This window comes from Oncorhynchus masou, chromosome 11 (genome assembly GCF_036934945.1).
Source record: "Oncorhynchus masou masou isolate Uvic2021 chromosome 11, UVic_Omas_1.1, whole genome shotgun sequence".
Lineage (NCBI taxonomy): Eukaryota > Metazoa > Chordata > Actinopteri > Salmoniformes > Salmonidae > Oncorhynchus > Oncorhynchus masou.
The window spans coordinates 39,002,951-39,027,098 of record NC_088222.1 but is presented as its reverse complement, the minus strand read 5'-3'; the positions used below and the strand labels follow the sequence as shown (position 1 = coordinate 39,027,098).

Genomic DNA, 24,148 nt, shown 5'->3' with positions numbered 1-24,148 from the left:
ATGACTCAATATTCCATGCTTTCTGGGAATGCTATAAAGTCCAAAAGTTGTGGGCGAAGCTGACAGAAGTATTACAATGTAAACACACTTTTAATCAGTCAGTCTGCATATTTCAAGACATGGTATATGGGGGTGTAGTGAGATCACGCATCACGCATCTTGATAAAATGTATACCAAAAATGTGAAAATCAATCACTTCGCCATCATTAACACAATGGAAAAATCAAATGATTTATTAGTGAAATATTGAAAGGGCGTCGCCTACGGAGAGAAACTGTGATTGTGATGTTTCAGGCCATGTGGTGGAGAGTGATGCGGGTTTCGGAGATGGGGGTGTGTGCTAGTGAGTCTGGGCAGGTGTGATGTAGTTTATGTTTGTATGATGTTGTCGATTGTATGTGTATGTTTTGTATTGTTTATAAAAGATAAAATACAGTCTTACAAAAAAACTAAAATCATTGTGAGAATCGCAATACATATCGTATTGCCGCCTAAGTATAGTGAAAATATCATATTGTGAGGTCTGTGGCAATTCCCAGCCCTAGTTGTTTGTGCCTGTTTGTGTGGTGGAGTGTTTATGAGTGTGCATCATGTCTGTGGCCCGTGACAGCTGGTTGACAATTTAACCCTTTGAGAAATTCCACAATGCCTAACATCTGATAAGGCAGACTGTCAGTGGGAGAAAAGTACACACTATTATGCTCTACAATCTACATCAATGTGACATAGCTCATGAAGAGTAGATTTATTACTCTTTTCATCCAACAAATGTGTCATCTGTGTCATTATGAAACAAAGGCTATCGGAGTCAACCTTCAAAATGGCTTTTCTCAAAACGACTCAATGCACACATACTAGGGTTGGGCAGGTATACGATAATAACGCAGGAATGATTCCTATATTTTTTAGGGATGTTTTGTTGAAAAAATGATTTTATTTATTAGGTGAATGTCTAGGGTTGTGCTAGTGGGACTTCTAAGGAGAATTCTGGATTACACAGAAGTACAAAAATAAATGCATACCAGATCTACAACCAAGATACAACCTACATTGACTCTGTGTCTCTATCATGTTCACTTCCCAGCGCACTTCCGTTACGTAACTTCTGTCTGTGAGGAGGCAGGCAGGGGCATAATCTCCATGTCACTGTTTTAGAAATTGATTACTTCCCAGGACAGCAAAAGTCCGAATTTGCCATTGGAATGGAAAGCTGTTTGGAAAGCGGGCTCTCATTGGCGATACAGTGGTGGAAAACAGTGCGCACCATAATCCCAGAGATTTAACATTTAATCCCAGGCCGCGACACAGAGGAAGCTATTGCCCCATTGTGTGGCTGATTTGTTTCCTTGAAACCCGGCAGGCTACTCAGCACCTGAGCACTGTCTAAAGAGTCACCTCTGTCATTATGCTTTAGTGACCCATAATCACATTTTCCAATACATTTCCACATGCACACGACTACCATGTCAATTGTCCATGTTAATAGATCATTCTTTGCATGGCATTATCTGTAGCACTAGAAATATGATTCACTCCTTAACTATGTGTAGATATTGCCTCTCCAGAGAGTTCTTTGATAGACATATTAAAATGATAGAAATGGACTGATAGTTTGGTATCATTCCATTCTATTGTAATAGTCCTCCATCTATGGCATTGCTCTCAATGCTCAGAGCTGCTTCACATGGGATTTTCCAGAGCCACTTGGCTCAGTGTTCCCCGCTGTGCAAACACACTCTGGAGAGGCTTTTAGTGGCGAATAGAGCAGAGGGAAATGAGTCTAACCCACACTAACAACACAAACAACCCCATGAAGAGCCACTGAACAATGGCTTATGCAGGTGAGAGGAAAAACCTCCCTGCTTTCACATGCTGTTGTTGCTGGGCAATGTCCATTAGGGATCAAAATGACCCAAAATGGCTCTGAATAGATTTGATTGTTTAGTGTTTGTGTTGTGCGGTTCCAGCTGGTTTCTCCGATTCAAGCCCCTGTTAACATCCGACAGCACAGGGCACACTCTTATCAGGCTTATAGCCCTGCAGCTCTTCATACATTGTTATTATATATGAAGGTAAAATGTCATGCCTGGAGTCAAAGATAAAGCAACAATCTTTCCAAAGGCCTCAAGGATCTTCATTTTCATTCTGAGAACATTCCCTAGCTGTCTTTCATCATCAACCTCCATTCTTCATCACTACACGCCATCGACTGACAAGATTATCTGCCCATCCAGGTGAAATGGGGAATTGTGTGTGTCAGATCAGCAGTGATGGACTTTTCCAATGTGTACTTCATACAAAAGAGCAGATCGACTGATTGAATTAATGTGATCTGTTGAAAAGTCTGACCTCTTGTTTACGCTGAAAATATCCTAAAATTAAAGAATCCTTTTGTCTCCGAGCGTCAACTCTTGTCAATTTCAGTTCAAAATGACAAATCTGAGTTACCATGACAACCTTATATTTGACCTGTGATGGCTAGTTCTTCAGAAAGAACAAGGGCTTTGGCATAACAATAAAGCAAACCCTGGATCAATGCATGACTCACGTACCAAGTACTGCATAAGAGTACTTGGTAAATGTATTCCTCTCCAAAACACCTCATAGCATTCAAGCAATTTCTCTCCATTTTATCAGTACAGCCTGTCAACGCTCCCTGCAATATTGTGCCCAAATATAGCAGTCGATGAAAGTAATTGATGAAGGACTGAAACAATTAACAGTGGGTGCAGTTGTAAAACAATTAAATTAACCCTGACCCTGTCACTATGCATTTTTAAACAAAATAATTAGGGCATTTCTTCCTAGTGCAGTTTTTCTTCCAGAAAGCCAGGCATCCTATTTGACTATAGAATGAAAGGTGGACTGAAACTATCAGCTTCCCCGACCCTGGCATACAGCGTCACTAAATTAAATCAAATTCTTAAAATGTTATTGGTGACATACACATATTTAGCAGATGCTATTGCAGGTGTACCGAAATGCTTGTGTTCCAGCGTCACTAGGTACTAGCCCAGAGTTTTTGTGACCTTACAAATATTGCTTTCTCTCTTTCATATGACAGTATGTAAACATTTGTTTTAGTCTTTGTGTGAGTTTGACAGGAAATTGATAGAGACAGCTACTGTATTTCAGGCTTTTATAGCTGCAGGAGAAATATCCTAAAAAAAAGTTAGCGAGCTTGGAATGTCTCTCAAGATCTCAAGATTATGTAACGGCTTCTCCCAAACCAAAGTTGATCGCAGATTCTAACTTGAACGAAGACGCAAATATCCAATTAGGGCACTATCTTAGACCAACTGTGTGTGAAGAGAGATTTGAGATGAATAAACGAGAACAGGCTACATGGTACTGGAATGGTTTTAGGCTGATTTTCTTCATGTTGTGTCAACATTATTGTGTATAAATAATATGATTTAGATTCATATCATGTTCATTCATGAATCATGACTGACATGATAAACAAGTAAAGTTGAGTGAACTTGCTTTGAGGTGTAGTCAATACAGAATCAATACATTCAACCCCAGTTCATCTGTTCTCCATACTATAATCTCTGTTCAGAGTATGTCAAAATCAGGCCCACTCTATATGGTATGTCACTGCTGTATAAGATGTAGCTCTGATTGGGACGCATGGGGATTTTCGACCAGCCTCTTTCCTGAAGTGCCGAAATACCGGGATGTAGAGCTCCTCATCCTTCAATGTCACAACAGCCCAAATAACTGTCCTCTTTGGCCCAGCTAAATCACCCTCTCGTAAATAGAGCCAGTCTCACTGCTCGGTTAATCTCAGATCTGACACGTCTCACCTTGTTTACACCTTCACTACCCTAGAAAAACTACTCAACACATATAATGTGAAGTATTTAATTAATCGGGGTGTTTATTTGCTTTAATCACTGAACACAACAGGCGCTTATTAGAGTCAGGCTTCTATTTGAGCCAGGTATCTATTTCCTTAATGCACACAGCTTTTGCTCATTTGCATAGTTAATTGTTTCATTCCAGCATTCACTTCCAGCATTTTAATCAATTTCTTAATTTCCTTCACTAATGTGTTATCGTTTACACACTGTGTCACGTTTCTTTTCTCACAGTGTGCCTGTATAAAGAAATTCCAAAAACCATTCATTGACAGAATAATTATTCTCCTCGTTGACTGCATTTTTGGGAGTTCCTACTTTCGCCACTCGAGGGCGATCAGACAATTTCTAGGGGTCTGTACTCCCGAAGTTGTTGACTGCTTTAGCTAGCCATTCTCAGCTCTTAGCAGCCAATGGCAAGCAGTTTCTTACTGCCAATAAAAACGGATGATTGCCATCATTTTTTATGTAACAAATCAAACATTAAACCTCGTACACTATTCATGGTAACCTCATAAACAATTAATTTAGACCCACAGTTTATTTGAAATAACCGTTTCTTTGCTGAAATGTGTGTTGTTGCCCGGCTATTAAAAGGTACAGGCGGCTATTTGAGACTCTGCTTTTAATTGAAGTTTTACGGGATTCACACTTGGCTACAAAGCTAACCTTACATCTTTGTTTGCCCATAATGACATGTCGGTGTGTCCTCTTCCTGGCTTTAATTTCAGCCTAAATGCTCCTTTTACTAATTGGAACCAGAGTTTGGTAACAAATTTGCTGTGGGCTCAAGCAAATACTTTCGAAGCGAGTGAGATTTGTCCCATTAGTTACCATTGTTTTTGTCACACTTGAACCAGACATGCATCCCCACCACAACACCAATGCAAAATCGATGTGTTCTTGTACGGCTCATGGTTCTTTGTTGGCTGATCTTCTGAAGTGCAGTGTAGGAATAAGCACCCTGTCCTGGTTTGCACCCATAACCTTGGCTAATACTCAACTCAACCTTTCACCCGTAGTGGGCAACGTTTACCCTTGATTGTCTTACTGCCACAGGGTATCAATGTATTGTTCCAAAGATAATAGCAATGTGACTTGTCCTATATAGTTGTAGGATCTTAATTTGAGCCGGTTTGCCACAGCAGGAAAATAATCCTGCAACAACAGGAAATGTGAATTATTATGTGGATTATAATTAATGGACATTTTTCATAAGTGAAAATAAAGTCTGACATTTCAAAGTGGAAATTACAAACTTCAGAAGGCTTTTTAAATCTCAAATACACTACACGTTTTACATTTCCTGAATTGAGAGGGTGATCAAATTAAGATCCTACATCTGTAACCCTTGATGAAGGAACATTTCCATTTCTAATCCATGAGTATCTTGAGCAAAGATAATTGCTCTGGTATCTGAACAGAGTATTACATTCAGTATTACGGCCCCTCGTGATCTGCTCCCAAGCTTTCGGCAAAGCTAGCTCTGGGCCTGTGATGGCTCTATCATACAATCTACTGCTTAATGAACAAGACGACCTTGGCTTTAAACTTGCTACTATTCAAGTGGCCCTTAAAAATGATGAAATTTCCAGGTCATATATTGACAAGATGTTCATAAAGATGTTGAAGACGGGGATTAAATAGGCTTAAAAATAGATATCTATTTATATCTATTTTTCTCAGAGACATTTTCCTTTTCCACGATCAATCTAATTCACACTGTATGCTGTTTCCCTGCATTCCAGGAACAAACATCAACTCCCTAGATTAGAATATCAATGCTGATCTTATGGCTGGTGACGTGTTTCCAGTGTTCTGACCTTTTGATAAGAAAGAACGAGGGGAATAAAAGGACAGCTGTAGAGAAAGAGAGAATGGCTTGCCATTACGAGTAAAAATAGCCATTTGCCCTCAAGAGTTGCTAGTTGTGGCATTTGTACATTTCTATATGATATAAGAGTGAACCTCCTGTATTCGGAAGCGTTTGCAGATAATGCCGTCACTACCGCCACAGCTGAAACCCCTCAATATGTGTATCCACACGGGTGGTCACAGGACCAAATACGGTATATAAGATAACAAATTGAGTTAAGCCAGCCCATATCACCAACATTCAGCTCACATTTCTTTCCCAAGCCACAATGCCAGGCAATGAGCTTACTTGTCCTTGTTTTATTACCAAAGACTGTGTTAGACAAGATGCCCAAACAAACCCCTGCAAAGTGATCAGCACTTTCTCTTTGGTCTGGCTTTGGTTTGACTACGTTGTAGGGGAGAGTGGGTTAAGTTGAGCCATTTTTTACATTCTCCATCACTCTGTCAAGAAAAGAGGAGTATTCTTTCTAACAAAGATATCTACATATGTTTCAGGATGTTGTGTATCCATGGAAATAATCAGAATTTATCTAATCATTTGACAACATAGCTTATGGGCTCCAGGACAGGGTAAATTATGCTGCCTACACATTTCTGTTCTGAATGAAATATTACCACTTCCTTTAAAAACAATGTCTATCTTTATTTCCCTAACACAATTCAACATAATCACATTTTAAGCATATTTTAACACAAGCTTAACACCTAACAAACACTTTGTACCTTGTTTACAATTTTCATATAGGCCAGGCCGAGTTGTTGCCTTGCATTACACCTGGGAAGAAAACACTTCAATTTGCACAACTTGTCATTGACTAATACAACTGATACAATCTTAAAATTATATCATTTGGTTTAGATACATCACGAAACACAATACATTCCTTTCAATGATGAAAATCCATTTTTTGGACCGAACTTGCTAACTACTTTTTCCATGTGGTTTCTTCCTTCACAGACTCCATAACATTATGACATATTCCTAAATATTTGGTCAAATTATACATTTTGTGTCTGGTTCCCTAGAAACAACTTGCTCCACTCTCCCCTATTGATGAATGCTACATTTGAAATATTCTCCACTAGTGGGGAATGAAATCCTTACATTCAGTGAATTATAACAATGCTCTTTGAATAAGAGCTCACGTAAATCTCTGAAACCATCAACAGTAAAGAGATTTAGGGAATGGCAGGGAGTGATGCTGAAATCATTCACCCCAAATGTTTTAGAGGACCAACATCACTGAGAGACTGAGAGTCCATCCTCAGCCAGACTATTAGAGCTGTCTATTCCAAGTGCCAGGAACACGATGACTTCCATTTCGGTTGTGCCTGAGTCAAAGCACAGCTCAGTGTCAGGATTTGGCCAGGGTTGTTCCAGTTGTTGGTCACTAGATGCCCCCATTGTGCTTTTTGTCCTTATGTTTTTCCCTTGTTCCCCATTATTATTTGCACCTGTGTCTCGTTTCCCCTGAGTGTATTTAAACCCTTAGTTTCCCTCTGTTCTGTGCTCTGTGTTTGTATGTTAGCACCCTGCCCTAGTGTTCTGTGTGCTCTTGTCGATTCCGGGTGACGTTCTTGTGGTATTCTGTTTTTTGTTTTTGTTTATTTTTGGTGAGTTTCTTTTGAGTTCTTTTGTGTTTTTCCTACCACCTTTTGGATTTGCCATTTTTGTATTTTAGGATTTTTTCTTTATTAAATACACCGTCTTAAGTACTGCTGTGTCTGCCTCATCTTCTGGGTTCTGCTGTCTATTCGTGGCTCAGTTGGTTAAGTGACTGTTTCTCACTCCGGAGACCCAGGTTCGAAACCGGGTCCTGACACTCAGTCTAGTTTTCATTTACTTTCAACACATAGTCAGTTGCCAGAGCCTTGCTAGAGTCCCCCAGCCATGTCACAGGTTCGTGCTACACTGTAAAGTAGCCAATAAGAAGCTCACCTCACAACCGGATCTGTTCAAACAAAGCTACTGTCACCGATTAATAGTCTGACATACTGCGTAGCTATAGATATCGAATACCAATAGCGCCCAGGAGGAATTGTAGCACAGTCCGGTTAATGTGGATCATAGCAGTTTGATTCTCCACAGGAATGTCCTCTTTGAGGCTGAGGCCACAGTCATGCGACGATGGAGGTGCTTTCGTTCCGCCAACTTCAACAGAAAACCCTGGGGGCACCTCCTTGATACGAGGCATCTATAACAATGTCTACTCAATGTGCTTGCCAGCTCCTTCCACATGGATGGATTCCTGAATTACTTAATTACTTGACACTGAGCTCAGAGCTCGATGGCATTTTTAGTCTGATGAAACCACAACACACATACAGTCCATAAAACGAACCAAATCTAACCATGTCTACATTTAGTGGTTCCCCGTGACGTTAACAGAAAGTGTTATGGCCCAAAGTTGACTACTTGTTGTCCACTTCTCCTATGTTGCCCCAATACAAGAAGTCAAGGAATACAAGAAGTCTGATCGATCTACTCCCACCCACCTTGTCCCCAGCCGAGTCATAGCTGTTTCTCAAAGAAAATCTCACACACACACACACACACACACACACACACACACACACACACACACACACACACACACACACACACACACACACACACACACACACACACACCCTGCTGTAGATTAACCTGCTCAGCTAAGGGAACACAGAGCCCCCCAAACCCTGTGACTCAGGTGGTGGATTCATATATAAAAGAGAGCAAAGAGAAAAACTCAGGTTAGCAAGAAAGAGAGAGAGAACGCACTGATGCGAGAGAGGGATAAAGGGAGAGAGAACGCACTGACGCAAGAGAGGGATAAGGAGAGAGAGAACGCGCTGACGCCAGAGAGGGATAAGGAGAGAGAGAACGCACTGACGCCAGAGAGGGATAAAGAGAGAGTGAGTGATGGAGAGAGTGTGTATGTGAAGGAGAGGTGGGCGTTGTGACGTTAGCTGTGGTCTGCACTGTGAACAGCATCACAGCCACGCACCAGTGACGTCCAGTGGACACGACTGTGTCATTCACAGTTCTGGCAAGCAAGAGGGGAGGAGGACAGCCCTAAGTCAAGACAGCCCAGTACATTTATCCCTACAAGTTCTGTATGTATGGGAATTTGTATTGTCATAAGATGAGTCAAGGTTTGGATGAAGCTCTCTATACAGGTATGTCATAGAAGTAACACTCTATGTAAGGACAAACTTTCAGGCTGCAGTGTGTGGGTGTGTAGAGATCTTGCCAAGTCTCTGTCAAGGACAGTTGAAAGTTAATGTAGGAACAGGAGCCCCCTGAGAGACGGTTGTGACGCACTGTTGCAGGGATGGGTCTGAGCTTAGGCACTGCCTTCTCACACACTGTTGCAGGGATGGGTCTGAGCTTAGGCACTGCCTTCTCACACACTGTTGCAGGGATGGGTCTGAGCTTAGGCACTGCCTTCTCACACACTGTTGCAGGGATGGGTCTGAGCTCAGGCACTGTCCTCTCACACACTGTTGCAGGGATGGGTCTGAGCTCAGGCACTGTCCTCTCACACACTGTTGCCTGTGACACTGTTGTTGGGATCACTCTGCACTGATACACAATGCCTCAAAATCAGTACCAATGCAACTGACACATACCCAATCGCACAGCTGCTCTCTCTTCAATACACACTCAACTCTCTGACATGCAGCTATGCCTATGACTTCAAGAGATCCTCATAGCATTAACCTTGACAATGTAACCTGCTACAGGGTTCACTGGGATCCTAGTTATGTGATGTTCATTTTCCAATGAGAGATGTCTCTGGGAGGCTAAAACCCTAAACAATGGAGCTGCCAGCAGTCTTCTCCATTAGTTTGAGAAATACGCTGCAGAGAGAACTACTCGTTTATCAATCCGAGGGTATGCTCTCTCTCTCTTTATCTCTCTCCCACTGTCTCTCCCGCTTCCTGTCTCTCTTGTTCTGTCTCTTCCTCCGTCTATGCAGTAGTGAAACCGGGCTTAGCCTCCTCTCTCTCAGTGTGACGTCAAAGCGAGGCTTCCTGACCCAGATCTCTCACTTCCACAGACAGCAGCTGCAGTAAGCTGCAGTAAAGCCCTCAGCGTTATGCTCTGTCTCTCCCAGCCTCACTGCTACACTATGCATGTCAATATAGGCATACACCATGCAAACGCTAACATCACCCATGATGATAACCAAAGGGTGAAAAACTGCTCGCTATAGGCTAGCTGGCAGGGGGAGGGGAAGAGAAAATACACAATACATGTGTGTGTGTGTGTGTATTGTCTGTAATGTCTGTAATCCAGGGCTCATCTGTAAAAGAGACCTTGGTCTAAGTTTGACTCCCTGATAAAATAAAGGTTAAATTGTCTCAAGGCTTAAAAATCATTTAAAAAAAACCTGTCTCATCCCCTTCATCTACACTGATTGAAGTAGATTTAACAAGTGACATCAATAATGGATCATAGCTTTCACCTTGTCAGTCTATTTAATGGAAATGTTTTGTACACTCAGTGTATATGGAATATACTGTATATATAGAAATAACCCAGTAAAGGAGTCAGCCAATAGATGAAAAATACTGCAAGCTGTGAAGCTCGAACGCGTTGTATCTGTTGTTGTCACTATAAAAGCAATGTGCGTTGTTAGGTTTGTGAAATAGAATTCACAAAGATAGCTGTGTGAAAAAAGCTTTTCTCTCCTCCTAATCTCAATTCCTCACACTGATCTGACTTCACTGTGTCGCACAAGTAGATGAGGGACCTTATTGGCTACCGACGGATGTGCTGGAGTCCCTCAGCCAATGAGGGCCCCACACCTCGGCACCCACCCATCTTGGGCAAGCAGTGACGGAGTATGTGAGCTAGTGAGCGTGAAAAGAGAACAGAGAGAAAAAGAGCGGAAGAGAGAGAATTTCTATGAATGGAAATGTGGAGGAGGAACAGCACAGAGTGCAGCCCAGCCATTCGCATGGCAGATGGAGACCGATGAGACTGTTAGCATCTCTCTCTCACTCTCTCTCTCAATCCCATATAAGGAGACCATGTCTTACCTTTGTCACATATTTTTTTCACATGAATAAAAAAACACACATGCATGCATGCCCACGCACACCACAAACCACAGACCCACCCCCCAACCCCATATTATCATCCTACACACACATGCACATACAATACCCTCATACCCACCCACGCACACACCCTCAGGGCATTTACACACTCACTCCCTGTCCTCTCCACATCCCCTCCTCTCTACTGATTCAATAAAGAAGTTATCAATTAGTAGAGACCCAATGGTCCAGGCACATTTCAGTCTGTCCCGTGATTGCATTTTAGTCAGATTAGAAATTGAGCATGAAGAGAACTGCAGTGGGCACTGTTACTTATTGTGTATAGTGTACCCTCATTAACAACCTATGAACTGTTGAAATGGAGTCGGTTAATAGGGGCATAACATTCAAATAGAATAGTCTTTTTTATAAGCAAGTGGGTCCAACTGGAAAGAGGGTAGTTTAGGAGTTAGATAGTTGCTGAATAAAATGCTACATTTACATTTGATGCTTTTATCCAGAGCGACTTACAGGAGTTCATTGCAGTGCGCGTGTGTCTGTCAGAAAAGTTATTTTGTCCAGCTCGCTACACGTTCACACCACCAACTTTAAACCCCAGAGAATATCCTGCTTACTGCTCTCTAGTAACACAGGAGTTACGTAAGCACTGATAGTAGCGTTGTACTGAGTAAACTCTTCTTAATAGGCTGTGCCATCTGCTTTCCACCAAACTAGGCTACTTCGCTCAGACCATGAGCGTCTATTACACAAGACATCTGCAACGAGGACAAATCTTTATTTACAATACAGCCAGAATTCAGTCAAACAATCTGTGCCTGAGTTAATTTAATTGGCTGTAGTATCTGGAGTCCAAATAATCACATGTTAGGCTTGAGATCAACTTTAACTCATTTTGAACGTCTCTATCTAACTTAGATTCGTATGCAGTTTCAAAATAACCTGTGACCTTGCTATCAAATGTATTTACTGTAGCTGCACTTTCAAAATAACCTGTGACCTTGCTATCAAATGTATTTAATGTAGCTGCACTTTCAAAATAACCTGTGACCTTGCTATCAAATGTATTTAATGTAGCTGCACTTTCAAAATGACCTGTGACCTTGCTATCAAATGTATTTAATGTAGCTGCACTTTCAAAATAACCTGTGACCTTGCTATCAAATGTATTTAATGTAGCTGCACTTTCAAAATGACCTGTGACCTTGCTATCAAATGTATTTAATGTAGCTGCACTTTCAAAATAACCTGTGACCTTGCTATCAAATGTATTTAATGTAGCTGCACTTTCAAAATAACCTGTGACCTTGCTATCAAATGTATTTAATGTAGCTTACTTTCAAAATAACCTGTGACCTTGCTATCAAATGTATTTAATGTAGTTGCACTTTCAAAATAACCTGTGACCTTGCTATCAAATGTATTTAATGTAGCTTACTTTCAAAATAACCTGTGACCTTGCTATCAAATGTATTTAATGTAGCTTACTTTCAAAATAACCTGTGACCTTGCTATCAAATGTATTTAATGTAGCTGCACTTTCAAAATAACCTGTGACCTTGCTATCAAATGTATTTAATGTAGCTGCACTTTCAAAATAACCTGTGACCTTGCTATCAAATGTATTTAATGTAGCTGCACTTTCAAAATAACCTGTGACCTTGCTATCAAATGCATTTAATGTAGCTGCACTTTCAAAATGACCTACATTTCAGAGGAATGCTGCAAAATGTTTAACTTTCTATTCTCTGCCGAAAGATAAGATTACTTGTATCATCAACTTCCTGATGATGATTGTTACAATTGACCAAATACATTAAACAGGTATTGTAACTAGATTGGTTATCGCTGGTTACCCGCAATAAGATGGAATGGTGACCGTGGTTGGCAATTTAGCCTGTTATCTGAGATAATTTATCTTCTCATGTTAATTTGAGTGTTCTTCTTATAGAGTAACTAGGCCGAGTTACCTTGGTTACCTCAATATACCTAGGTGCCTATCATGAGTATTCACCCACTTAGATATCTTCAAATTGTATTGTGTTACAAAGTGGGATTAAAATGGATTGAATTGTATTTAATTTCCTTTCGTCAACAATCTACACAAAATACACTGTAATTTCCAAGTGTATGAACAATTCTAGCATTTTATTTTAATTAATGAAAAACACTAATATAGCTTGATTAAATAAGAATTCACTCCCCTGAGTCAATACATGTTAGAAACACCTTTGGCAGCGATTGGAGCTGTGAATCTTTTTGGGTAAGTCTCTCTAAGAGATTTGCACACCTGGATTGTGCAATATTTACCCATTATTCTTTAAAAAATGTTCAAGCGCTATCAAGTTGGTTGTTGATCATTGCTAGACATTCATTTTCATGTCTTACCATAGATTTTCAAGTGGATTTAATCAAAACTGTAACTAGGCCAGTCAAGAACATTCACTGTTTTCTTGGTAAAGCAATGTAGATTTGCCCTTGGGTTTTTAGGTTATTGTCCTGTTGAAAGGTGAATTTGTCTCTCAGTGTCTGGTGGAAAGCAGACTAAATCAGGGTTTCCACTACAATTTGCATGTGTTTAACTTTTCTGTTTATTTTTATCCCCAAAAACTCTGCAGTCCGACTCCTTGCTGATGGCAAGCATACCTATAACATGAGGCAGCCATCACCATGCTTGAAAATATGGAAAGTGGTACTTGGGGATGTGTTGGTTTGATTTGCCCCAAACCTAATGCTTTGTATTCAGGACATTTTTTCAGTATTACTTGTAGGTGCAGGGTGGATATTATATAATATGTTTATTCTGTACAGGCTTCCTTCTTTTCACGCTATAATTTAGGATAGTTTTGTGTAGTAACTACAATGTTGTTGAGCCAACCTCAGTTTTCTCCTATCACAGCCATTAAACTCATTAACTGTTTTAAAATCACCATTGGCCTCATGGTGAAATCCTTGAGCGGTTTCCTTTTTCTCGGGCAACTCAGTTAGGAAGGACGCCTGTATCTCTGTAGTGACTCAACATCCAAAGCTTAATTAATAGTGTCACTGTGCTTGAAGGTATATTCAGTGTGTGCTTTAAAAAATAGAATTTTTTTAATTAAGCACCAATTGGTGCCCTTCTTTGCAAGGCATTGTAAAGCTCCCTGCTCTTTGTAGTAAAATTTGTGCTTGAAATTCACTACTTGACTGAGGGATCTTACAGATAACTGTATATACTGTATGGTGTGCAGACATGGGGTAGTCATTCAAAAATCATGTTTACCGCTATCATTGCACACAGAGTAAGTCCATGCAACTTATTATGTGATTTGTTAAGCACATTTTTACTCCTTAACTTATTTAGGTTGCCATAACAAAGGAGGTGAATACTTTAATAACCAAGACATTTTAGTTATTTATCTTTTATTAATTTGTACATTCACTTTGACATTATGGAGTATTTTTTGTAGATCAGTGACAGAAAAAAATCACAATTAAATAAATTTCCATCCCACTTTGCAACACAACAAAATGTGAAAAATCCAAGAGGGGTGAATACTTATGATACCCACTATAGAGGTGACCCGGATTACCTTAATGTAGAGCAGCAGCCTGCCATTGTGGACTGTCCTTGTTTGAGAATGTTCCACTTTCCCCTCGCTCGCTGCTTGCATCTCCACTTCCTTAGACAAAGGAAGGGCTTATCCCTCCCTCCTTTCTCTCCTCCTCTATCCCTTCACCCTGTGTTGTCTCTGGGGCTATAGTGGCTGTGTAAGGTCACCCCCTGCTGCATACGCACACACGCACAAACACACACACACACACAATACCTGTAGCCTTCTGAGGTAGACTGTGGGCATGCCGCCTGCCCAATGAACCCCTGCACCTGCTGTCACTGACAAGGCAGTGCAGATGTGATGGGGACTCCATCATCAGCTGTCAAGACACTGGGTGCCTCAGATTACCATGGGTACAGGAGCTCAGTGCCACAATAGCGTATAACCTGCCCAGATGAAGGCAGCACCTGGACCAAGATCATGTGACCCAAACCCTCTCTTCCCCCTCCAGGCTCCCAGGGTGCACCTGAACACATAGTTCCGCTACACCTCGTCAGCGCTGAGTAGTTCTATTTGCAGGCGGGGCAAGTATTTGCATCAGTGCACTGGAATGTTTAAGCTTAGGATGAGTAGGAATCAGGGCTAGGGGTCAGATTCAATCCGATCCCGTTTTAAAGGAAATGTTAACCTCTATGCACGTTTTAAAGGCAATGTATTGGCATCAGTGCACTGGAATGTTTCAGCTTAGGCTAAGTAGGAATCAGGGCTAGGGGCCAGATTCATTCCTATCGCGTTTTAAAGGCAATGTTAAATGCTATGTACGTTTTAAAGGCAATGTTTGCGGAGACCACATTCACAGTAAATGATGCATATGTTGTCACAATCTGAAAATGACCTTTAAATGTAAATCTTGCTAAATACTGAATCTAGGCCTAGGCCTATTTGAAGGGAGCACATTGATGTACAGTACATAACCTAGAGAGTACCCAGATGTAGACATTTGAATGGTTCACTCATGACTTTCCTCTAATTGCGGCCATTGCATGGTTTTGAAGGACAATTTAAAAAGGAACTGGTCACCATAACCACAGTTCCGCGGAGAGGTCTGATAGCTCAATAGTAGCTACTGACAGACGCAGAATCACTCAATGAATTTCCCCTCCAACAGGGACATGGATTGAGTTTAGACAAACAGATCTATACTGGCACATCTCTGGAGAGGGAGAGTATTTGTCTCTTCTCATCTGACTTGTCGTTTTTCTTTTCTATTGGAACAACATAAAGAGGACATATCTCTCAGTCTAGTTTGCTTAAGGAGCTTCTAAATGGATGTGTTCTTTTGTCTTTTGCTGTTTTCTCATCAGTCCAGTAAGGATTTCATGATTGCATGCTTATATACTGTCCTTAAAAATCATTGTACTTTTAGCAGTGATAGTATAACGACACTTAAAAAAAGGATTTTTCCACTGGGTCTCTGAGCCAAGTTGCTCTGGGGACGAGCCCCAATGTGACTTCTGCAGTATAGAAATCACAATGGGGCTAGTTCAAGGGCCTCATTAATATTTTGATTGCAATACAAGATTTCGCTGAAATAGTTTGGCATTGCCTTTGAATAAATCCAGGTGCTTCACCCTTGTTAGCGCGCCAAGAAAGGGCTACTGTACGGAACTGTATCTCCCATGGCAGCTACAGTAGATAGAATTTTAACAACAACACAAAAGCTTGGCCAGGCTCATGTGCGAGCACTAGATTTCGTAATATGACAGCGCCCAGCGCTCGGTAGAGTGCCTATAGAGCTCGCCAGCTTGTAATCCTCAAAAATGGAAATGAGTTACCTCTAGTTTGTTCAGCCATTCCTATTGGGAAAGAATAAGGTTTTGGGATAAATGCCGGAAAGACATTCTGAGGTTAACACAGGCTAAGGAGATCTAATACATCTTGTTCTGTAAAATAATTTCAGACAGTTAATATGATGGCTGCTGTCTTACGGGCTCCTGACCAATTCTGCTATTTTGTGTTGTTTTTTTTACGCTGATCAATTTCTATGACCGAAAACAGCCTCTGGACATCAGAACAGCGATCACTTACCTCGATTTGGATGAAGATTTCTACATCAACGAGTCAGCAGCTGTGGATGTACTGCTCATTTCGAACCAGGCCCTAATCCCCAGGACTATAAAGAGGAAAAGACGGCGCAAGTGAGACAAACGAGCCGGTTACCTGAATGTGCAATCACCCGAGAACGAACTGGATGAGCTCTGTTTGAAACTATCAACAGGACCTGAAGAACTGTAATATCCTATGTTTCTCTGAGTCGTGGTTGAACAATGAAATGGATACTATACATCACTGGTTTTTCTATGCATTGTCAGGACTAAACAGCAGCCTCGGGTAAGGTTAAGGGGGTAGGTGTGTGTCTCTTTGTTAATGACATCTCTGTTGTTAAGGAAGTATCAAGGTTTTGCTCACCTGAGTTAGAATACCTCATGATAAACTGCAGACCATACTATCTACCAAGAGAGTTTTCATCTATATTTTTCACAGCTGTCTATTTATCAATACAAACCGATGCTGGCACTAAAACCACAGGCAACGAGCTGCATAGGGCCATAAGCAAACAAGAAAATGCACATACAGAGGCGGAACTTTTACACACACAAAAATGCATTCAAAGCTCTCCCTCGCCCTCCATTTGGCAAATCTGGCCATAACTCCATTCTCCTGATTCCTACTTACAAGCAAAAACTCAAACAGGAAGTACCAGCGGACTGTTCTGGACTGTTCCGCTAGCACAGACTGGAATATGTTCCGGTATTAATCTGATAACATTGAGGAGTTTACTGCATCAGTCAACCGCTTCATTAATAAATGCATCAACAACGATGTCCCTGCAGTGACGCTACGCACATAACCCAACAAGAAGCGATGGATTACAGGCAAAATAAAATTCACACTGAGCTAAAAGATAGAGGCCGCGGGAGCTTAGAAGAAATCCTGCTACGGCCTCTGACGAGCCATCAAACAGTCAAAACATCAATACAGAACTAAGATCAAATCCTACTACGCCAGGTCTGAAGCTTGTCGGATGTGGCAGGGCTCGCAAACTATCACAGATTATAAAGAGAAACCCAGCCACGAGCTGCCCAGTGACGTGACATTTCCAGTTGGGCTAAATTCCTTATATGCTCGCTTTGAGGCAAGCAACACTGAACCATGTATGAGAGCACCAGGAGTTCCGGATGACTATGTGATCTTGCTCTCCGTAGCCAATGTGAGTAAGACCTTTAAACAGGTTAACATTCACAAGGAGACAAATTACCAGGATGCGTACTCAAAGCATGTGCTGACCAGCTGGCAAGTGTCTTCACTGACATTTTCAACTTCTCCCTGACCTACATGTTTCAAGCAGACCACCATAGTCCGTGTGCCCAGGTGTGCTCAAGAACGCCAAGGTAACCTGTCTAAATGACTATCGCCTCGTAGCACTCACATCTGTAGCCATGAAATGCTTTAAAAGGCTGGTCATGGCTCACATCAACACCATTATCCCACACACTCTGTACCCACTCTAATTCGCATACCGCCTCCAACAGATCCACAGATGACGCAATCTCTATTGCACTCCACACTGCCCTATCCCACCTGGACAAGAGGAACACCTACGTTAGAATGCTGGTCTTTGACTATAGCTCAGCGTTCAACACCATAGTACCATGGCAGAGTTAGTGCCTGCAAAAAGACGCCATTACTATTGCCATTATACTTCCGGCGCCGACAGAGATGGCCGCCTCACTTCGCGTTCCTAGGAAACTATGCAGTTTTTTTTTTTTATGTGTTATTTCTTACATTAGTACCCCAGGTCATCTTAGGTTTCATTACATACAGTCGAGAAGAACTACTGAAGATAAGAGCAGCGTCAACTCACCATCAGTACGACCAAGAATATGACTTTCGCAAAGCGGATCCTGTGTTCTGCCTTTCACCCAGGACAACGGAATGGATCCCAGCCGGCGACCCAAAAAAAGACGCTATCGGAGTCGGTGCAGCCAGCTGGTTTCTCCACGCATCGCGCCGACAGAAACAAACATCTTTCTGGTAAGAAGAGGGGTGGGGGCGTATGCCTTATGGCTAACGAGACGTGGTGTGATCACAAAAAACATACAGGAACTCAAATCCTTCTGTTCACCTGATTTAGAATTCCTCACAATCAAATGTCGACCGCATTATCTACCAAGGGAATTCTCTTTGATTATAATCACAGCTGTATACATTCCCCCCCAAGCAGACACATCGATGGCTCTGAACGAACTTTATTTGACTCTTTGCAAACTGGAATCCATACATCCTGAGGCTGCATTCATTGTAGCTGGAGATTTTAACAAGGCTAATCTGAAAACAAGACTCCCTAAATTGTATCAGCATATCGATTGCGCAACCAGGGCTGGCAAAACCTTGGATCATTGCTATTCTAACTTCCGCGACGCATATAAGGCCCTGCCCCGCCCTCCTTTCGGAAAAGCTGACCACGACTCCATTTTGTTGATCCCTGCCTACAGACAGAAACTAAAACAAGAAGCTCCCACACTGAGGTCTGTCCAATGCTGGTCCGACCAATCTGATTCCACACTCCAAGACTGCTTCCATCACGTGGACTGGGATATGTTTCGTATTGCGTCAGACAACAACATTGACGAATACGCTGATTTGGTGTGCGAGTTCATTAGAACGTGCATTGAAGATGTCGTTCCCATAGCAATGATTAAAACATTCCCAAACCAGAAACCGTGGATTGATGACAGCATTCGCGTGAAACTGAAAGCGCGAACCACTGCTTTTAATCAGGGCAAGGTGACCGGAAACATGACCGAATACAAACAGTGTAGCTATTCCCTCCGCAAGGCAATCAAACAAGCTAAGCGTCAGTATAGAGACAAAGTAGAATCTCAATTCAACGGCTCAGACACAAGAGGTATGTGGCAGGGTCTACAGTCAATCACGGATTACAAAAAGAAAACCAGCCCCGTCACGGACCAGGATGTCTTGCTCCCAGGCAGACTAAATAACTTTTTTGCCCGTTTTGAGGACAATACAGTGCCACTGACACGGCCTGCAACGAAAACATGCGGACTCTCCTTCACTGCAGCCGAGGTGAGTCAAACATTTAACCCTCGCAAGGCTGCAGGCCCAGACGGCATCCCCAGCCGCACCCTCAGAGCATGCGCAGACCAGCTGGCTGGCGTGTTTACGGACATATTCAATCAATCCCTATCCCAGTCTGCTGTTCCCACATGCTTCAAGAGGGCCACCATTGTTCCTGTTCCCAAGAAAGCTAAGGTAACTGAGCTAAACGACTACCGCCCCGTAGCACTCACTTCCGTCATCATGAAGTTCTTTGAGAGACAAGTCAAGGACCACATCACCTCCACCCTACCTGACACCCTAGACCGACTCCAATTTGCTTACCGCCCAAATAGGTCCACAGACGATGCAATCTCAACCACACTGCACACTGCCCTAACCCATCTGGATAAGAGGAATACCTATGTGAGAATGCTGTTCATCGACTACAGCTCGGCATTTAACACCATAGTACCCTCCAAGCTCGTCATCAAGCTCGAGACCCTGGGTCTCGACCCCGCCCTGTGCAACTGGGTACTGGACTTCCTGACGGGCCACCCCCAGGTGGTGAGCGTAGGCAACAACATCTCCACCCCGCTGTTCCTCAACACTGGGGCACCACAAGGGTGCGTTCTGAGCCCTCTCCTGTACTTCCTGTTCACCCACGACTGCGTGGCCACACACGCCTCCAACTCAATCATCCAGTTTGCGGACGACACAACAGTGGTACCTCACACTCAACGTCAACAAAACTAAGGAGATGATTGTGGACTTCAGGAAACAGCAGAGGGAACACCCCACTATCCACATCGATAGAACAGTAGTGGAGAGGGTAGTAAGTTTTAAGTTCCTCGGCATACACATCACAGACAAACTGAATTGGTCCACCCACACAGACAGCATCGTGAAGAAGGCGCAGCAGCGCCTCATCAACCTCAGGAGACTGAAGAAATTTGGCTTGTCACCAAAAGCATTCACAAACTTCTACAGATGCACAATCGAGAGCATCCTGGCGGGCAGTATCACCGCCTGGTACGGCAACTGCTCCGCCCACAACCGTAAGGCTCTCCAGAGGGTAGTGAGGTCTGCGCAACGCATCACTGGGGGCAAACTACCTGCCCTCCAGGACACCTACACCACCTGATGTTACAGGAAGGCCATAAAGATCATCAAGGACAACAACCACCCGAGCCACTGCCTGTTCACCCCGCTATCATCCAGAAGGCGAGGTCAGTACAGGTGCATCAAAGCTGGGACCGAGAGACTGAAAAACAGCTTCTATCTCAAAGCCATCAGACTGTTAAACAGCCACCACTAACATTGAGTGGCTGCTGCCAACACACTGACTCAACTCCAGCAACTTTAATAATGGGAATTGATGGGAAATTATGTAAAATATATCACTAGCCACTTTAAACAATGCTACCTAATATAATGTTTACATACCCTACATTATTCATCTGATATGTATACGTATATACTGTACTCTATATCATCTACTGCATCTTTATGTAATACATGTATCACTAGCCACTTTAAATATGCCACTTTGTTTACATACTCATCTCATATGTATATACTGTACTCAATACCATCTACTGTGTCTTGCCTATGCTGCTCTGTACCATCACTCATTCATATATCTTTATGTACATATTCTTTATCCCCTTACACTTGTGTGTATAAGACAGTAGTTTTGGATTTGTTAGTTATATTACTTGTTGGTTATTACTGCATTGTCGGAACTAGGAGCACAAGCATTTTGCTACACTCGCATTAACATCTGCTAACCATGTGTATGTGACAAATAAAATTTGATTTGATTTATTATTCACATTACGGTGCCTGGGAACAAGGGCGTGTCCATTTACTGTGAATGTTTTCCTACTTCCGGCAGCGTTCCTCAGAACTTGCATGCCAATTGATCTAGCGGCGCCATCTCTAACTAGATGCTAGATAGCTAGCTATCCGGTGCCGAGAACCTAAAATGTAAGGAGGAAAACAACTGTGTTCGATGAGGAAGTAGGTCAAGTGGGCAGGGCATCATAGGTGAATACGCAACTAAAAGATCCTAAATAGAGTGGTGGCAGAACAATGCTCAGGATCCCCCGCCAGTGTAAGGAAACTCCTCCATTGGATCCCAAAGGTTGGTCGTGTCACTCATCCCGTTGGGGAGTTGCAGCAATGAGACAAGATCGTAATCACAAAATTGGGGAGAAAAAGGGGGTAAAAAATGACAAACCAGGAGCGATTGGAACGTAGAAAATTAACAGATCTGTCTCATGCCAAAGGACAGACAGACAGACTTCTACTCTGGGATTGGTTAAAGCTGCTCGATTGAGGGAATTACTTCAGTGGAATGAATTGATGGTAGGCCTAATGTTTGAAGTGAGAGCTGGTCATTGAGGACTGTAAGTCTATAGGCTGGTCTCTTTGGAGTATGATAACTCAAGTAAGGTTGATGGGGATGTTACAGCTACAACCTAGCATACACTCTCTCTCTCCATCATTCTCTCTCAATCTCTACGCTATATGATTGTTAGATCTGGTTGCTACAGTATAATCGTCCTATACCTCCTTCCATCTATTCCTCCTAGGCTTTTATCTTACTTCCTCCCTGGTGTTGAATGGTGTTTTAACCCCTCTCATTTTCTTTTTTCTCTCTCTCTACTACAGTAACTGCCCCTTCTCCCTGGCGGCTGCCCTGGCGCGGGCTACGGCAGACAGTGTTCTGCAGAGTGACCTCTCCATCTACCACATCCAGAAGACCGTTGAGGATGGAGTAGACCCTTTCCCCCGTGAGTCCCCTGTCAGCCTGCGCATGACATGCAAAATCAGGTCATGTACTGACCTAGCTAGGCTACTGAAAGGACATAGGTATTTCTTATTCAATATATTGGCTTAAAGCCTTAATAATTTCAGGTGTTGTTTTATTATAAAACATTATATTATATTATTTATAAAACAACACCGTGGACAAAGAGAAAATCACCAACTTTAACAAACACATTGTATTTGTGGCACAGTTGCTACAATCTCCTAGCGAATAATTAGCATTAAAACAGTTGCGCTTCCTGGCTCACTTGTTTTATACCACAGCTTGATGTCAACCGCTGTCACTTAGAATTCCCTTTACTTTGTTAGTTACAAAACAAAGCACTCCGTGAAGCGAGCGAGAGCAGAGGTCTTTTAGAATAGAAGGGAACAGCAATGAATAACCCTGCGACAGTCCTCTAAGATCTCTGTGTTCTTATCAGAGAGAGAGAGAGGGAGGAGGAGAGAGTGAGGCAAAAAGAGAACGCAGGGGAAAGATAATTTTGGCTCTGGTGATTTGCGTGACGGGGTTGCTGTCTTGGGACGGAGGGTGGGTTGGTGAATGTCAGGTGGGCGGTAAGAGTGGGTAAGAACAGAGGATAGCAGACAGCCTGGCCATCTAGGCCCAGGGCAGAGGAGACACACGAACACACCCACACACCCACACACACAGAGCTCCCACTGCTCACTGACAGGGCTCTGAGATGGAATGGGAGGTTAAATTTAACTACAGAGCCTGGGGAGTTAGGGAGAGGAGGAGGAGGAGAGGAATGGAGAGGAATAGAGAGAAGGGGAAGAAAGGAGAGTGAGGAGGATTGGAGAGTGGAAAGACCAAGTCCTTAGTTCCACTAGGTGGAGCAGAGAATTCATTCAAAATGACCTCGTCCAGACATTCATTACAGAAGCTATGGAGTCTTTAAAAGATACTGCGAGATTTTGGTTGTTTTTCTACTTGCGCTGAGTCAAATGAACTCATAGAGACTATCAACTTCCTCATTCTGTCCCACTGTTGCATCTGGCCACTGTGTTGACTTGAGAGGTTGCGCGCAGCCTATCATCCGTGTGCCCACAGCGGATGAATGAAATGCGTACATCTGAGAAAATAGTAAAGTAAAAATGAATTTAAAACAACTATAATCTAAATGTTATCGTTTCAAACGAACTTGTAAAAAATACATAGAGGACCAAGTGCTAACCACCAAGCTTTGTAATAGTTAGGTCTATTTCCCTGTTTTTGAGAGGAGAATGCAGAGACATAAAAATGGTATCCATGAGTTCTCTAGGTAAGTAGAAAAACGACCTAACTCTTGGAATCTCACAGTATTTATAGGATTATAGGTATCTATAATAAAACATAGGACTCTATAGTAAGCATCAGAGCTTCTTAAGACGAGTTCCAACCGCTAATATTCTGTATATTACGAATGAACAATTGGTGAGCCCTTTGCAACAAACAGTAGGCCCACAAGTGTTCTTACGAATGTCAGTCACCCAGTTAATCCCCCCTAACAACAACCAAGGTAACTAGGAAACAGAGTACTTAGAGAAATGTATCTATATTTCAGGTTCATCAATATAAAAACAAACACTTTAACATTGTCTCCTGAGTCCCTCTCTGTTGCTCGACCCGCTGTGACAGAGAAGAAAAAGGCTAAGGGCTTGATTCAATCCGTAGTCCTGAAGAGCTGCGTTACAACACGATATAAGTTTAAAGGCAATGTTCCCACATTAACGGACACTCCATTCACGGTAAACGCTGCATATGTCGGCTCATTTGGAAATTGCCTTTAAATTTCGATACGGATTGAATCGAGCCCTAAATGAGTTAACTTCCTCGAAATTCCGTCAGTGAGCTCACACCGATGCTGTTTAAAACCCAAAAGCCATTT

General features: G+C 42.3%; 1 protein-coding gene across 1 annotated transcript in view; it reads left to right on the top strand.

Moving 5' to 3' along the window:
• The window catches only part of LOC135548664 (protein phosphatase 1E-like), a 59,749-nt gene that overhangs the window by 26,575 nt on the left and 9,026 nt on the right, over positions 1–24,148 (top strand). Inside the window, exon 2 of the mRNA XM_064978494.1 lies at positions 22,122–22,243. Within this exon, the coding sequence (XP_064834566.1) occupies positions 22,122–22,243 (122 nt within the window). The remainder of the gene's footprint in view (positions 1–22,121; positions 22,244–24,148) is intronic.